The sequence below is a fragment of the Myotis nattereri genome (assembly GCF_964212035.1).
Source record: "Myotis nattereri genome assembly, chromosome: 15".
Taxonomy (NCBI): Eukaryota; Metazoa; Chordata; class Mammalia; order Chiroptera; family Vespertilionidae; genus Myotis; species Myotis nattereri.
Window position 1 is genome coordinate 55,967,016 of NC_138090.1, and position 16,192 is coordinate 55,983,207.

Consider the following 16,192-nt stretch of genomic DNA (forward strand, 5'->3'; position numbering starts at 1 on the left):
TAGACCATTTTTGAAGCAAAAGTTTCAGTTACAAATCTCAGACCTTCACCAGAGGACACACACAGGGGAGAGACCAGTTAATTTCCTTCTTGGTCAGAAGGGACCTGGAGCCCCTGGGGCACCCCGTTGACATGTGTCCTTTGGTGGCGTTTAAATGTCCCCTGTTGGCGGAAGGCCAGGTGGCAATGGGGACACCGGTAGGGTTTCAGGCCCGAGTGGGTGCGCATGTGGATGTTGAGGTTCCCGCGTTGGCTGAACCTTTTCTGGCAGACGGTGCACTGGTAAGGCTTCTCCTGGGTGTGGACCCGCTGGTGGTCACGCAGCGTGGACTCGTGAGTGAACCTCTTCTCACAGACTGTACAGCAGAACGGCTTCTCCCCCGTGTGGATCCGCTGGTGGACCTGGAGGTGCGAGAACTGAGTGAACCTCTTCTGGCAGACTGTACAGCAGAACGGCTTCTCCCCCTTGTGGATCCGCTGGTGGACGTGGAGGTGCGAGACCTGAGTGAACCTCTTGGGACAGTCAAGGCACTGGAAGGGTCTCTCTCCTGTGTGTGTCCTCAGGTGAAGTTCTAACTCTGATCTGTAGCTGAACCTCTTGCTGCAGTCTTCACACTCATAGGGTATCTTCCAACTGGATTCCTTGCCAACAGGGTGACCAGTAGGCTCCACGGTGCTTGACGCACCCACTGAATGGCACCTGTGCCGTCTGGTGACTTCTCCTCTGTCCTACGACACGGCTCCTTCTTGAGGCTCCTCTTGGGGGGTGGGAGTGTTGCCCCTTTTTCTCTTGGTGGCACCTCCTGGATTCCCGGAATCTCTTCTCTTTGGACGCTGACTCAAGGCCCATGTGTCCGGAACATGGGTGGAAGGTACGTCACCGACATGCACATGCTCCAGACCAATTCCTTCCTGCGGGTTCTGCTCCCCCTCTGCCTTCACCGAGTCTCCTGAAAGAAAGTATTCAACACACAACATTAATCAAAGAGCACTTTCCACTCAGCTCATGGACTGAGCATCCACCCAGGAACCAAGAGGTCGCCACCTCCACTCCCTGTCAGGGCACATGCCCGGGTTGTGGGGCTCGACCTCCGGTGGATGCCAGGCAGAAGGCAGCCAATCGATGATTTTCTCTATCATCCATGTTTCTATCTCTCTCCATCTCCCCTCCACTCTCTCTAAAAATAAATATAAGTATATATTTTTTATTAAAAGAGCACTTTTAACCCTACCAAACGCTTGTGAACCAAAGCCGATGTAGGTTGAAAAACCTTCCCATCCAGGAACAAACCCAAGAATTTAGACCTTAGGGCACCAGGGAGTCTGTGATGGAGGAGGCTTGGCATTGAGAGACAACCGTCCCCAATAGATGACCACGCTGGATGCCCAGGAGGGGACCCAGCAGAGGGGGCATCAATAATGAAGCACAGTAATCTCTATTTTGTGAAACGGCTGTTTGAAATGCTCTGCTATTTTCAGAGAGTCCCTTGTTCTGTAAGTCAACTCTGCCATGTTCCTGTGTTATTCTATAAATTAACTTTGTTTTTTTAGCTTAAAAAATAGAAAAGATAAACTTAAGTGTCTGACCTGGCAAACTAGCTATGGAATCTGAGGGGCTGAGAAGCTGATACTGATAATATTTCCATGCAAGGTGTTTGGTAGATACTATATGTACTCAAGGTTACAAGCTGTCTGCAAAAATAACTTACACAAAGACCTAGAAGGATATAAAAGAGGAATACTCTTTCCTTTGTTTTCTCCGAGATATTCTGCTCTGAGCCTGCATGCAATAAAGACTCCTAACCAATTGGCTCATTAAGGCGTCTTGTATCTAACTCACTGATTTATGACACAGTAATCATTACTCTACAAGCCCAGTTTCCATACTCACCAGGACTGCTGGGAAGCGGAGGGTCTAGAGATGTGAGTACTGCTGCCTCTTCCCTGTCTTCCATCACATCCTTCTCTAAAGTCACCAAATTCTCCATGGGTCTCACACACTCCAGATCACTTTTCGTGGGAATCGTCTCTGGCAGGAAGACTTTCTGCCCCTGGCAGTGGGTAAGCAAGGGGGGTTAAATGTGTCTGAAGCCAGGCTTGGGAAGCTCTGTCCCTCCTTCCCCAGTCCTGTCCATCTCACTGACCTGAGACCCCAGCTTACCTAACAGCACAGTTTTGTGGCTCTGCCTAGACTTCCTTGGGCCAATCCCATCACCTATACTCCCAAGTCTGTCCTTATGTGTACCCACCACACCTTAAGTCAAGCCCATATATTACACTCCGTACTCTTTTTGTTGTTGTTGTTAATTCTCACCCCAAGATATTTTCCCATTGAGTTTGAGATAGCAAGGAAGGGTGGTATAGAGAAAGTAGAGCAAGAGAGAGAGAGAGAGAGAGAGGGAGAGGCAAAAGGAGAGACAGACAGAGACATAAATATGAGAGGCACATTGACTGGTTGACTCCTGCAATCACCCCAACTGGGCAGGGAATGGAACCTGCAACTCAAGAATGTGCCCTTGGCTGGGAATGAAACCCACAACCCTGCAGCCCTGGGTCTGATGCTCCAACCGCTAATCACACAGGCCAAGGAAACAGAGCTTTGTCTTCATTCTCTAAGCTGCCTCTCCTGGTATCTCAACTGCTCTCTGCCTCCAACAGTGGAGGCAAAGCGATTCTGGACATCACTCTCCCCACTCTTGATAATTCCTAGAGGAAAATTAGATTTTTATCGGTCTGTGGACCACACTGGTTCAGAAATGTCCTTGGGCGTAATGCATCCGCTGGATGCATTCATGGGTCCCTTTCTATCCTGTGTCAAATGTCCCAAATGCTGTAGCAGCTACGGTCACTGAGTATTCTTGTACCGGCTCCCACCTGTCCCCACAGATCAGGGCATCACACACTCACCTGTCCCCACACCACGTCACTGGTTCCTGGCTGGTTCCCCGGCTCTCCATTGACCTCCTGGCTGATCTCAGGATGTACCCTGGTCTGACTGATGGGGGATGGGGACTTCATGGACAAGTCCAGCACATAGTCTGTGTCACCGACTTCCTCATCGGCCATCTGGGCATCGGAATTCTCCAGAAGATACTTCTGCTCTTGCAAGGTGATGACCTTCTGTGGGGAGAAAATTAAACAAGATAAGACCCGGGATATATCACACTCCCAGCATGTGTCCTACTCAACAATCACACTTTCAGTGGTCGAGCATCAGCCTATGAACTAGGAGGTCACTATTTTATTCCAGTCCAGGGCAAACCACTGAGGCATGCAGGAAGTGCCATTCAATGATTCTTTCTAATCATTGATGTTTCTATCTCCCTCCCTCGCTCTCTGAAATCAACAAAAATATATTTAAAAAATAAAACACAGAAAATGAAAGAATGCCACTGTGTACATTTACCGACCCTCTGCCCATCATGAGGGTCCCACTCACCCATTTCCTGGGTTTCTCCTTATTTCTCAGCAAGACCTTCAGTTCCTCGCAGCTCTGCACTCGCCTCTCCTTCACCAAGATCTGCAGCTCTAGGGGCATGCAGGTCATGAACTTCTCCAGCAGAAGCTTATCCAAGATCTGCTTCTTGGTGAGCACATCGGGCCTCAGCCAGCGATGGAGGAGCGCAGACATTGTGTGCACGCTCTGGAGGGGGTCCGCGTCCTCTGGGTGTTGGAAGGCTCTGAAGAGCACGTGCGCCCTCTCAGAGTCCCAGTGCTGTCCTTCAGTGAGGTTTCCCTGGGGTCGTCTGGCAGGTGGCAGCGCCCAGCCAAGGCTGCCCTGTGGGTGCCCATGACCATTGGAAAATGCCTGGTCTGTAGCCATATTCCCTGAGTATGTCTCCAATGGGACTGGAGCAATCCCGGCCTGAGCCAGCTCCTGATGGAGATCGACAGAAGGTATGGACTTGGTAACAAGACCTCAGTTCTGGGGGGAAGAGAGGAGAGAATGAGATGGGTTTCACCTCGTGACCCACCCAATGCTAAACACCCCTCACTGGTCCCATATTGAGTACCCTGGAAGTTAACCCATAGTATTCTTCTCTTAAACAATATTTCATTTTATTGATTGGAGAGAGATGAATGAAGAGGAGAGAGAGAGAGAGAAAGAAACATCAATTAGTTGACACCTGCTGGCCCCCCAAAGGGGACTGAGCCTGAAAGCTGGGCATGTGCCTGACCAGGAAACAATCCAGCGATCTGTTGGTTCATTGGTCGACACTCAACAACTGAGCCCCACTGGCCGAGCTCCAAAATCTATTTCAACAATAACATCAGCCTTGACTCTCATAGTCAGTTAGCCTGGAGGTCAAATCACCCCCACTATTGCCGACAACAATCAAGGCTTAACTACAACAAGACTGCGCACAAAGACCACTAGGGGGTGCACCAGGAAAGCATAAAAAATGCGGAGACAAAGAAACAGGACAAAATTGTCCATGGAGCATATAGAGTTCAGAAGCACACTTTTAAGGTCTCTCAATAACTGTCTAGAAGCCGCCGATAAATGTAGTGAGATCCTCAAGAAATCTAATGAGACCCTCGATGTTGTGATAAAGAACCAAGTAGAAATTAAGCATACACTGACTGAAATAAAGAATATTATACAGACACCCAACAGCAGACCAGAGGAGCGCAAGAATCAAGGCAAAGATTTGAAATGAGAAGAAGCAAAAAACATCCAACTGGAAAAGTGAAATGAAAAAAGAATTCGAAAATACGAAGATAGTGTAAGGAGCCTCTGGGACAGCTTCAAGCGTACCAACATCAGAATTATTGGGGTGCCAGAAGATGAGAGAGAGCAAGATATTGAAAACCTATTTGAAGAAATCATGACAGAAAACTTCCCCCACCTGGTGAAAGAAATAGACTTACAGGTCCAGAAAGCGCAGAAAACCCCAAACAAAAGGAATCCAAAGAGGACCACACCAAGACACATCATAATTAAAATGCCAAGAGCAAAAGACAAAGAGAGAATCTTAAAAGCAGCAAGAGAAAGAAACTCAGTTACCTACAAGGGAATACCCATACGACTGTCAGCTGATTTCTCAACAGAAACTTTGCAGGCCAGAAGGGAATAGCAAGAAATACTCAAGGTGATGAATACCAAGAAGCTACAACCAAGATTACTTTATCCAGCAAAGCTATCATTCAGAAGTGAAGGTCAGATAAAGAGCTTCACAGATAAGGAAAAGCTAAAGGGGTTCATCACCACCAAACCAGTATTATATGAAATGCTGAAAGGTATCCTTTAAGAAGAGGAAGAAGAAGAAAAAGGTAAAGATAGAAATTATGAACAACAAACATGCATCTATCAACAAGTGAATCTAAGAATCAAGTGAATAAATAATCTGGTGATCATAATAGAATCAGGGACATAGAAAGGGAATGGACTGACTCTTCTTGGGTCGGGGTGGGGGGGAAGGGGTGTGGGAGATGCGGGAAGAGATTGGACAAAACTCGTGCACCTATGGATGAGGACAGTGGGTGGGGAGTGAGGGCGGAGGTTGGGGCGGGAACTGGGAGGAGAGGAGTTATGGGGGGAAAAAAGAGGAACAAATGTAATAATCTGAACAATAAAGATTTAATTTAAAAAAACCAAAAAAACAATAACATCAGCCTTTATTGCTTCTCCTCAAGACAGCTCAGTTGGTTAGTGTGTCTTTCTCCTAGATCAAGTTTGCAGATTCCATGCCTGGTCAGGGCACAGACAGGAGTCAACCAATGAATGCAATGCTAAGTGCAACAACAAATCTCTCTCTCTCTCTTTCAAAAACCATCAATTAAAAAAATATAAGATACAGAAATTCCATTGGTTAATTATAATCACTATTTGTTCATGAGTCTATAGGAAAATACAGAAAACAAATATTTACAACCTGGAATTCCATGGGATTTAATATGTTGTAAGTATCAAGCTATAATTTCCCCCCAACATTTCTACTTTGTTGCAGACAAGAGACAGCACAAAAGAATCCTAAGAGAATTAAGCTCCTCCAGATATTGTCTTATTGTAAAAACTCACTTCCCAACCCCAGGCCTCGGATGCCCTCGCCCCACTCACCGCCTCCGCAGCCCCCGCACCCGCAGCTCCTGCAGCCCGGACTGGCGAACTCTGTGCCAGGCGCTGAAACCCGCCTGTTTATATACCCGCTCCGGGCATCACTTCCAGTTCCCTCCCTGCCCTGTGATTGGTTAGAGACCAGGGTTGATCCATTTTTCATAATCCGCTCACCCATGGTTCCCAGGAGAGAAACGCCTGCGGCCACATGGGGCGTGTTGGCCTATGAGCTGCTTAGCACGCGTCTGAAGTATTTGAAGGACCCAGACACACAAACCCGGCCCTGGCGGGTGTGGCTCAGGGATACCAGCGTGGGCCTGGGTGCCGAGGGGTCACGGAGGGTCTTGGGTTGGGATCCCCCTTTAGGCAAATGCCCTGGTTTTGGGTTCAAGCTCAATAGGTTCAATGTTTCTCCCCCGCCCTCCCCCTCTCTTTCTGTCCCTAGAAGGAATTTAAAAAGAAAATAATTTTATTTTTAAAATAATAAAAAAGCCCGCCCTACCCTGCTGGGCTCAGTGGGCAGAGCATCGGCCTGAGGACTGAAGTGTCCCAGGTCCGATTCTGGTCAAGGGCAGGCACCTTAGTTGCGGGCACATGTACCTTAGCAGCCGGTGAGCAGGAGGCAGCTGATCGATGTTTCTCTCTCATCGATGTTTCTAGCTGTCTGTCCCTCTCCCTTCCTCTCTGTAAAAAATCAATAAAATATATTTAAAATAAGTAAACAAATCAAAAAGCCCGGCCTGGTCTGCAGGCGATGGAGACCCGGACGCAGACCAGTCGGATTCCGCTTGGCGGGAGCTCGCTGCCATCTGTCCTTCTCCCTCACGCCGTGGGGTCACCGTCACCCGTGGGAGCCATCGGAAACCGTGAGTTCTGAGCCGTGGGAAGCGGCTGGACCTGGAGGGTGAGGGGGGTCCAGGAGGTCACGGCTTCGGGGTGTGTTTGGAAGTTGGGACTGAGATGGATTCAGGGACCAGGCGAGGGCGGCCCAGGCTGCTCCCCTCACTCACCCGGCAGGTGGGTCGGGGCCTGGCGTGGCCCCTGTTCCAGGTCCAGGGCCGGATACAGCGGAGGGGGTGCAGGGGAGGAACTACAGAGCCCCTGGCCAGACCCCATGGAGGTCGGACAGAAGGACCACCCCCACCACAAGCCAGGCCCGCATAGACCTCTGGGAGCACAGCCTGGCTCCTGGTCCCAGCCCAGTCTCCAGAACCACAGCCCTGGCGGCCCTGGTGCTGACCCGGACCTTTCCCTGCCTCTGAGAGGGACGTGGGGTGACCTGGTCCTGGGGCCCCAGCGGGTGTGCGTATCTCCCGGTATCTCCCGTGGGTGGAAATGGGGGAGCCTTCACCTCCACCACCTCTCACCGGGTCCCCTCTCTAGACTCAAGGGCAGGAATGGCTGCCCAGGTGCTGGGTGGGTTCCCCAAAACCCCTCACCCCCACCGCACCCGCGAGGGTGGCGCCCCCACAGAACCCGGGACTGGCTGGCACCTCATCAGTGACTTTATTTCTGGGCAGATGCTGGTGAATTGTTTCCACGCGCTTCTCAGAGCTCGCATCTTCGTCCCCCTCCTGCCTTTCTGGGTCGCAGACCATGGAGCCCGCTGCCAGGCCCCTCCCCTGCCCTCAGCTGCCCCTCTGCCCAAGGGGCCCACCTGCGTTCCTCTCCTGGGCCCCGTCCCACCTCGTTGCCCCCCAACACCCATAGGGTGTGTGCCAGAGGGAGGGGGGGCAGGGGACTATGCGGATGCCCCTTCCATGGGGGGTGTTGGCAGGGGCGGGCGGGGGTCAGGAGGGGTGGGAGGAGGGGAGATCTGGGTGCCTCCAGTTCTCACTGCCCTTTGCGAACTGGGACAAAATTCAGAGGAAAAACTCACTCTACTTTGAACTCAGGAAAAAGGTCAAGTCCACTCGAAACGGAAGATCCCCCAGCCCCCACTGTGGGCAGCTCTGCCTGCTCACCGTTCCCGGCTCCCGCCTCCAGGGAAAGCTGGGTTTGGGGCAGAAACAGCTGGGAAGGACCCGAGGACATTGGGGTACAGGTCTGCTTAGACCAGGGAGGAGCCAACGGGGGACGGGCGGCTCCTGGTGGCCAGGGGGGGCTGGAGGAGGCAGCGGGCAGCACCATGGCAGGCGGCTACCCCAGAGGCCAGGGTGGAAAGGGCTCCCCGCCCTCAGGAGCAATCGTGGCTCCTTAGATGTCTGTGGAATGAGTCGGTGGTTCTTGGCGGTGTGAGGAAGGCCAGCTGTGGCCAGCCCCCTGCTGCCATGTGGAGCTCTTCCTCCAGGCCCCCATCCTTCTCCTGTCAGTAACTCACCCCACGGACACCCCTGAGCACCCAGTGTGTGTGCCAGGCTCTGACTCCGGGGAACTCTGAGTCACGTAGAGTAGACAGCGCCACTGAGCAGACTCTGGAGTGAGGAGAGGAGGCACTGCAGTGAGTGCTGATGCCTGTCGCTGAGCTCTCCTGGAAACGGACAGCACACACCCAGGCTGCCTCCACGAGGAATCATGGGATTTGTCTGCAGGACAACATCACACCAACCACATGCATGTGGGGCCATGAGATAAGTGCACAGGAGACCCAGACGTGCCCAGTGAGTCCCGAGAGGGGCTTCTGCTGGTGTTTCCTGGAAGAGAGAAGCAGCTTTTCACAAGGGCCGAGCAGGCATGCCCAGGGCACCCTACTTGGGTTCAAATCCCAGCTCAGGACTCATTCCTTGTGTGACCTCGGGACAGTCACCGCCCCCCCCCCCCCCGGGCCCCAAGCCTGTTCCTTTTCTATGAGCAGGTGTGATGGTTAGTACCCACCTCAGGCACCTGTGCTAGACAGTGGTGTTGACAGTGGAGATCTTCCACGCACCGTGGACTCGTGGGTGAACCTCTTCTCGCAGACTTTATAGCTGAACGGCTTCTCCCCCGTGTGGATCCGCTGGTGGTCGTGGAGGTCCGAGGCCTGAATGGACCTCTTGGGACACACAAGGCAGTGGAAGGGTCTCTCTCCTGGGTGTGTCCCCCTAGTTAAGGTCTAACTGCTATTAATAGCTCCAGGGGCACGCAGGTCATAAACTTGTCCAGCAGAAGCTTATCCAAGAACTAATTAATTGTTCTCACTCTCTCTTTCTCTCCCCATCTTCTCTCTCTCTCTCTCTCTCTCTCTCTCTCTCTCTCTCTCTCTCTCTCCTTTCCTCCATTCTTCTCTGTCTCAAAAAACAATGGGAAAAATAATCTTGGGTGAGGATTAACAAGAGAAACAAAACAGAGTTCCAGAGAGTTGGATTGAGAGATGCTGATTCTGTCAGGACCAGAGTCACGGTGGACTCTGAAAAGAGCCGGAACGGAGGAAATAGGGGAGCAGGCCACCATCCTGTCCCCTTCCTGATGCTTAAATACACTCACCTCGAGCGGCTTGCAGGCATTTTTTTTTTAATACACGAGACCGCCCTGGGCTAGTGTCGCCACTTCCTGTGACGCTGTAATCATTTCAAAACAAACCCCAAATGAAGCCCCAGGTGATCCGGGTGTGGGAACCAGGGAGGACCGGCTGTGGTTGAAGAATCACAGTATTACCACCACCTGGGGGGCTCAGGGCACCAGCATGCTGGACCCATGCCCCGAGTTTCTGCTTCCGTAGGTTTTATTTTTAATTTTTTTTCAAATCCTCACCAGAGGATATATTTTCCGTTGATTTTTACTCTTTAAGACATATTTTTATTGATTTCAGGGAGGAAAGGAGAGAGAGGGAGAGAGAGAATCATTGATATCTGAGAGACACATGAATTGGTTGCCTCCGCACTGTGCCCCAACTGGAGTGGGGATTATACCTACAACCGAGGTAAGTGCCTTTGACTGGTTCCTAAACCAGGGACACTTCGGTTTGAGGGTCTAACCACATAGCCACCCAACAGGGCTGTTTTAATAGGTTTTCATTGCCAACAAGTAGCCCAGATGTGTGGATGCATGTGGTCGGGGGCCGTGGCTGGAGAGGCAGGAGTGACTGAATTGTTTGTCACACAGAACCCACTCACCCTCCTCCTGAGTCCTGACTCTCCCCCCAGGACAATGTCCAGGTGTGGGGCCCAGGGTGGTGACGAGCAGACCTTCCGGACACACAGCAGAGTCCATCCCGTGTGGGCTGTGCATCCAGGTGGGTGTTCCAGTCACTGAAGTGGACTCACTGATTGCAGAGACTTTGTAGACCTGGAGTTACCACAGAGCAGCCAGCACAGTTACCACACTGGGCAACCAGAGCCCTGAACCAGCCGAGTCAGTCATACAGGAGAAGCCCATGGGGAGCCACACCCCACACCAGGCAAACCCTTATCTCTGGGTGTGGCCACCAAGCCCGGGTACTGGAGAGTATCCCTTGGTTTAGCACCAGCTTGTGCAGCAAAAGATTCAATCCTTGGTTCAGGTGCCTACAGGGAGCAACCAATCTCTCTCTCTCTCTCTCTCTCTCTCTCTCTCTCTCTCTCTCTCTAACCACGATGCTCAGTGAAATGCAAATGTCAGATAAAGGAATAATTCAGAACACACACATCTAAAAAATGCTGTGGTTCTGGCTGGTTTGGCTCAGTGGATAGAGCGTTGGCCTGAGGACTGAAAGGTCCCAGGTTCAATACCATTCAAGAACACATGTGTGGGTTTCGGGCTGCATTTCCAGTAGGGGACGTGCAGGAGGCAACCAATCCACGATTCTCTCATCATTTTTTAAAAATGTAATTTATTTATATTTTTTTAAAAAAATATATTTTATTGTTTTTTTAAAGAGAAGAAGGGAGAGGGATAGAGAGTCAGAAACATCAATGAGAGAAATACCGATCAGCTGCCTCCTGCACGCCCCCTCCTGGGGATGTGCCAGCAACCAAGAGACATGGCCTTGACTGGAAGGGAACTTGGATCCTTCAGTCCACAGGCCGACGCTCTATCCACTGAGCAAAACCGATCAGGGCATAATTGTCTCATCATTGATGTGTCCATCTCTCTCTTCCTTCTGCCTTCCCCTCCGAAATCCATACAAATATTTATATATTTTTAGAAAATAAAAAATGTGGTGTATCTGAGGTCCACATGGCCCTTGGGTATTCTGTAGGGCATCTGGCCACTCTCCTGGGACCTCCCTATTCTGCAACGAAATAAAGGACAACAGAGGACAAACAAGGGATAAGGGTTGAATCGTGAAATATTTATTGAAACAAACAGCAAGTCTGACAGAGTATGGGGCCAATAGGAAACATGAGTAATTACTCAAGAACCACAATTCTAACTCATAGAATCCTGTCTGTCTAAGTGCTCATAGACCATTTTTGAAGCAAAAGTTTCAGTTACAAATCTCAGACCTTCACCAGAGGACACACAAAGGGGAGAGACCAGTTAATTTCCTTCTTGGTCAGAAGGGACCTGGAGCCCCTGGGGCACCCCGTTGACATGTGTCCTTTGGTGGCGTTTAAATGTCCCCTGTTGGCGGAAGGCCAGGTGGCAATGGGGACACCGGTAGGGTTTCAGGCCCGAGTGGGTGCGCATGTGGATGTTGAGGTTCCCGCGTTGGCTGAACCTTTTCTGGCAGACGGTGCACTGGTAAGGCTTCTCCTGGGTGTGGACCCGCTGGTGGTCACGCAGCGTGGACTCGTGAGTGAACCTCTTCTCACAGACTGTACAGCAGAACGGCTTCTCCCCCGTGTGGATCCGCTGGTGGACCTGGAGGTGCGAGAACTGAGTGAACCTCTTCTGGCAGACTGTACAGCAGAACGGCTTCTCCCCCCTGTGGATCCGCTGGTGGACGTGGAGGTGCGAGACCTGAGTGAACCTCTTGGGACAGTCAAGGCACTGGAAGGGTCTCTCTCCTGTGTGTGTCCTCAGGTGAAGTTCTAACTCTGATCTGTAGCTGAACCTCTTGCTGCAGTCTTCACACTCATAGGGTATCTTCCAACTGGATTCCTTGCCAACAGGGTGACCAGTAGGCTCCACGGTGCTTGACGCACCCACTGAATGGCACCTGTGCCGTCTGGTGACTTCTCCTCTGTCCCACGACACGGCTCCTTCTTGAGGCTCCTCTTGGGGGGTGGGAGTGTTGCCCCTTTTTCTCTTGGTGGCACCTCCTGGATTCCCGGAATCTCTTCTCTTTGGACGCTGACTCAAGGCCCATGTGTCCGGAACGTGGGTGGAAGGTACGTCACCGACATGCACATGCTCCAGACCAATTCCTTCCTGCGGGTTCTGCTCCCCCTCTGCCTTCACCGAGTCTCCTGAAAGAAAGTATTCAACACACAACATTAATCAAAGAGCACTTTCCACTCAGCTCATGGACTGAGCATCCACCCAGGAACCAAGAGGTCGCCACCTCCACTCCCTGTCAGGGCACATGCCCGGGTTGTGGGGCTCGACCTCCGGTGGATGCCAGGCAGAAGGCAGCCAATCGATGATTTTCTCTATCATCCATGTTTCTATCTCTCTCCATCTCCCCTCCACTCTCTCTAAAAATAAATATAAGTATATATTTTTTATTAAAAGAGCACTTTGAACACTACCAAATGCCTTTGAACCAAAGCCAATGTAGGTTGAAAAACCTTCCCATCCAGGAACAAACCCAAGAATTTAGACCTTAGGGCACCAGGGAGTCTGTGATGGAGGAGGCTTGGCATTGAGAGACAACCGTCCCCAATAGATGACCACACTGGATGCCCAGGAGGGGACCCAGCAGAGGGGGCATCAATAATGAAGCACAGTAATCTCTATTTTGTGAAACGGCTGTTTGAAATGCTCTGCTATTTTCAGAGAGTCCCTTGTTCTGTAAGTCAACTCTGCCATGTTCCTGTGTTATTCTATAAATTAACTTTGTTTTTTTAGCTTAAAAAATAGAAAAGATAAACTTAAGTGTCTGACCTGGCAAACTAGCGATGGAACCTGAGGGGCTGAGAAGCTGACACTGATAATATTTCCATGCGAGGTGTTTGTTAGATACGATATGTACTCAAGGTTACAAGCTGTCTGCAAAAATAACTTACACAAAGACCTAGAAGCATATAAAAGAGGAATACTCTTTCCTTTGTTTTCTCCAAATTTGACAGAGATATTCTGCGCTGAGCCTGCATGTAATAAAGGCTCCTAACCAATTGGCTCATTAAGGCGTCTTGTATCTCGCTTGCTGATTTATGACACAGTAATCATTGCTCTACAAGCCCAGTTTCCATACTCACCAGGACTGCTGGGAAGCGGAGGGTCTGGAGATGTGAGTACTGCTGCCTCTTCCCTGTCTTCCATCACATCCTTCTCTAAAGTCACCAAATTCTCCATGGGTCTCACACACTCCAGATCACTTTTCGTGGGAATCGTCTCTGGCAGGAAGACTTTCTGCCCCTGGCAGTGGGTAAGCAAGGGGGGTTAAATGTGTCTGAAGCCAGGCTTGGGAAGCTCCGTCCCTCCTTCCCCAGTCCTGTCCATCTCCCTGACCTGAGACCCCAGCTTACCTAACAGCACAGTTTTGTGGCTCTGCCTAGACTTCCTTGGGCCAATCCCATCACCTATACTCCCAAGTCTGTCCTTATGTGTACCCACCACACCTTAAGTCAAGCCCATATATTACACTCCTTACTCTTTTTGTTGTTGTTGTTAATTCTCACCCCAGGATATTTTTCCATTGAGTTTGAGATAGCAAGGAAGGGTGGTATAGAGAAAGTAGACCGAGAGAAAGAGAGAGAGAGAAAAGGAGAGACAGACAGAGACATAAATATGAGAGACACATTGACTGGTTGACTCCTGCAATCACCCCAACTGGGCAGGGAATGGAACCTGCAACTCAAGTATGTGCCCTTGGCTGGGAATCAAACCCACAGCCCTGCAGCCCTGGGTCTGATGCTCCAACCGCTAATCAACACAGGCCAAGGCAACAGTGTATAGTCTTCATTCTCTAAGCTGCCTCTCCTGGTCATCTCAACTGCTCGCTGCCTCTAACAATGGAGGCAAAGCGATTCTGGACCCCGCTCTCCCCACTCCTCACGACTGATAATGCCTAGAGGAAAATGAGATTTTTATTGGCCTGTGGACCACATTGGTTCAGAAATGCCCATGGGCGCAATGCATCCGCAGGATGCATTCATGGGTCCCTTTCTATCCTGTGTCAAATGTCCCAAATGCTGTAGCAGCTACGGTCACTGAGTCCCCTTGTACCGGCTCCCACCTGTCCCCACAGATCAGGGCATCACACACTCACCTGTCCCCACACCACGTCACTGGTTCCTGGCTGGTTCCCCGGCTCTCCGTTGACCTCCTGGCTGTTGTCAGGATGTACCCCCGTCTGACTGATGGGGGATGGGGACTTCATGGACAAGTCCAACACATAGTCTGTGTCACCGACTTCCTCATTGGCCATCTGGACATAGGAATTCTCCAGAAGATACTTCTGCTCTTGCAAGGTGATGACCTTCTGTGGGGAGAAAATTAAACAAGATAAGACCCCGGATATATCATACTCCCAGCATGTGTCCTACTCAACACTCATACTTTCAGTGGTCGAGCATCAGCCTATGAACAGGGAGGTCACTATTTTATTCCAGTCCAGGGCACACCACTGAGTCATGCAGGAAGTGCCATTCAATGATTCTTTCTAATCATTGATGTTTCTATCTCCCTCCCTCCCTCTCTGAAATCAACAAAAATATATTTAAAAAATAAAACACAGAAAATTAAAGAATGCCTCTGTGTACATTTACCGACCCCCTGCCCATCATGAGGGTCCCACTCACCCATTTCCTGGGTTTCTCCTTATTTCTCAGCAAGACCTTCAGTTCCTCGCAGCTCTGCACATGCCTCTCCTTCAACAAGGCCTGCAGCTCCAGGGGCATGCAGGTCATGAACTTCTCCAGCAGAAGCTTATCCAAGATCTGCTTCTTGGTGAGCACATCGGGCCTCAGCCAGCGATGGAGGAGCGCAGACATTGTGTGCACGCTCTGGAGGGGGTCCGCGTCCTCTGGGTGTTGGAAGGCTCTGAAGAGCACGTGCGCCCTCTCAGAGTCCCAGTGCTGTCCTTCAGTGAGGTTTCCCTGGGGTCGTCTGGCAGGTGGCAGCGCCCAGCCCAGGCTGCCCTGTGGGTGCCCATGACCATTGGAAAATGCCTGGTCTGTAGCCATATTCCCTGAGTATGTCTCCAATGGGACTGGAGCAATCCCGGCCTGAGCCAGCTCCTGATGGAGATCGACAGAAGGTATGGACTTGGTAACAGGACGTCAGTTCTGGGGGGAAGAGAGGAGAGAATGAGATGGGTTTCACCTCGTGACCCACCCAATGCTAAACACCCCTCACTGGTCCCATATTGAGTACCCTGGAAGTTAACCCATAGTATTCTTCTCTTAAACAATATTTCATTTTATTGATTGGAGAGAGATGAATGAAGAGGAGAGAGAGAGAAGGAAACATCAATTAGTTGACACCTGCTGGCCCCCCAAAGGGGACTGAGCCTGAAAGCTGGGCATGTGCCTGACCAGGAAACAATCCAGTGATCTGTTGGTTCATTGGTCGACACTCAACAACTGAGCCACACTGGCCGAACTCCAAAATCTATTTCAACAATAACATCAGCCTTGACTCTCATAGCCAGTTAGCATGGAGGTCAAATCACCCCCACTATTGCCGACAACAATCAAGGCTTAACTACAACAAGACTGCGCACAAAGACCACTAGGGGGTGCACCAAGAAAGCATAAAAAATGTGGAGACAAAGAAACAGGACAAAATTGTCCATGGAGGATATAGAGTTCAGAAGCACACTTTTAAGGTCTCTCAAGAACTGTCTAGAAGCCGCCGATAAATGTAGTGAGATCCTCAAGAAATCTAATGAGACCCTCGATGGTGTGATAAAGAACCAACTAGAAATTAAGCATACACTGACTGAAATAAAGAATATTATACAGACACCCAACAGCAGACCAGAGGAGCGCAAGAATCAAGTCAAAGATTTGAAATGAGAAGAAGCAAAAAACATCCAACTGGAAAAGTAAAATGAAAAAAGAATACGAAAATACGAAGATAGTGTAAGGAGCCTCTGGGACAGCTTCAAGCGTACCAACATCCGAATTATAGGGGTGCCCGAAGATGAGAGAGAGCAAGATATTGAAAACCTATTTGAAGAAATCATGAC

The 16,192-nt window shown here is 50.4% G+C and overlaps 4 protein-coding genes across 3 annotated transcripts in view; all 4 read right to left on the bottom strand.

The window, feature by feature from the left end:
• LOC308530523 (class I histocompatibility antigen, Gogo-B*0102 alpha chain-like) overlaps nt 1–16,192 on the bottom strand; it is a gene marked incomplete at both ends in the record, with an annotated part of 55,133 nt that overhangs the window by 27,311 nt on the left and 11,630 nt on the right. The gene's annotated exons all lie outside the window — the stretch shown is intronic.
• LOC308530516 (HLA class I histocompatibility antigen, alpha chain G-like) overlaps nt 1–16,192 on the bottom strand; it is a 44,378-nt gene that overhangs the window by 8,225 nt on the left and 19,961 nt on the right.
• Nucleotides 78–3,822, bottom strand: LOC308531381 (zinc finger and SCAN domain-containing protein 5C-like; the record flags this gene model as incomplete). Its single annotated transcript, XM_081108326.1, is given in 6 exon segments — nt 78–401; nt 486–728; nt 732–949; nt 1,891–2,050; nt 2,907–3,119; nt 3,439–3,822. Coding segments are annotated over 6 exon segments (1,542 nt in total).
• LOC308531382 (zinc finger and SCAN domain-containing protein 5C-like) lies at nt 11,434–15,185 on the bottom strand (the record flags this gene model as incomplete). The annotated part of the gene is made up of 5 exons (XM_081108327.1): nt 11,434–11,757; nt 11,842–12,305; nt 13,257–13,416; nt 14,270–14,482; nt 14,802–15,185. The coding sequence occupies 5 exons, from the start codon at nt 15,183–15,185 to the stop codon at nt 11,434–11,436; spliced, it is 1,545 nt and encodes a 514-aa protein (XP_080964453.1).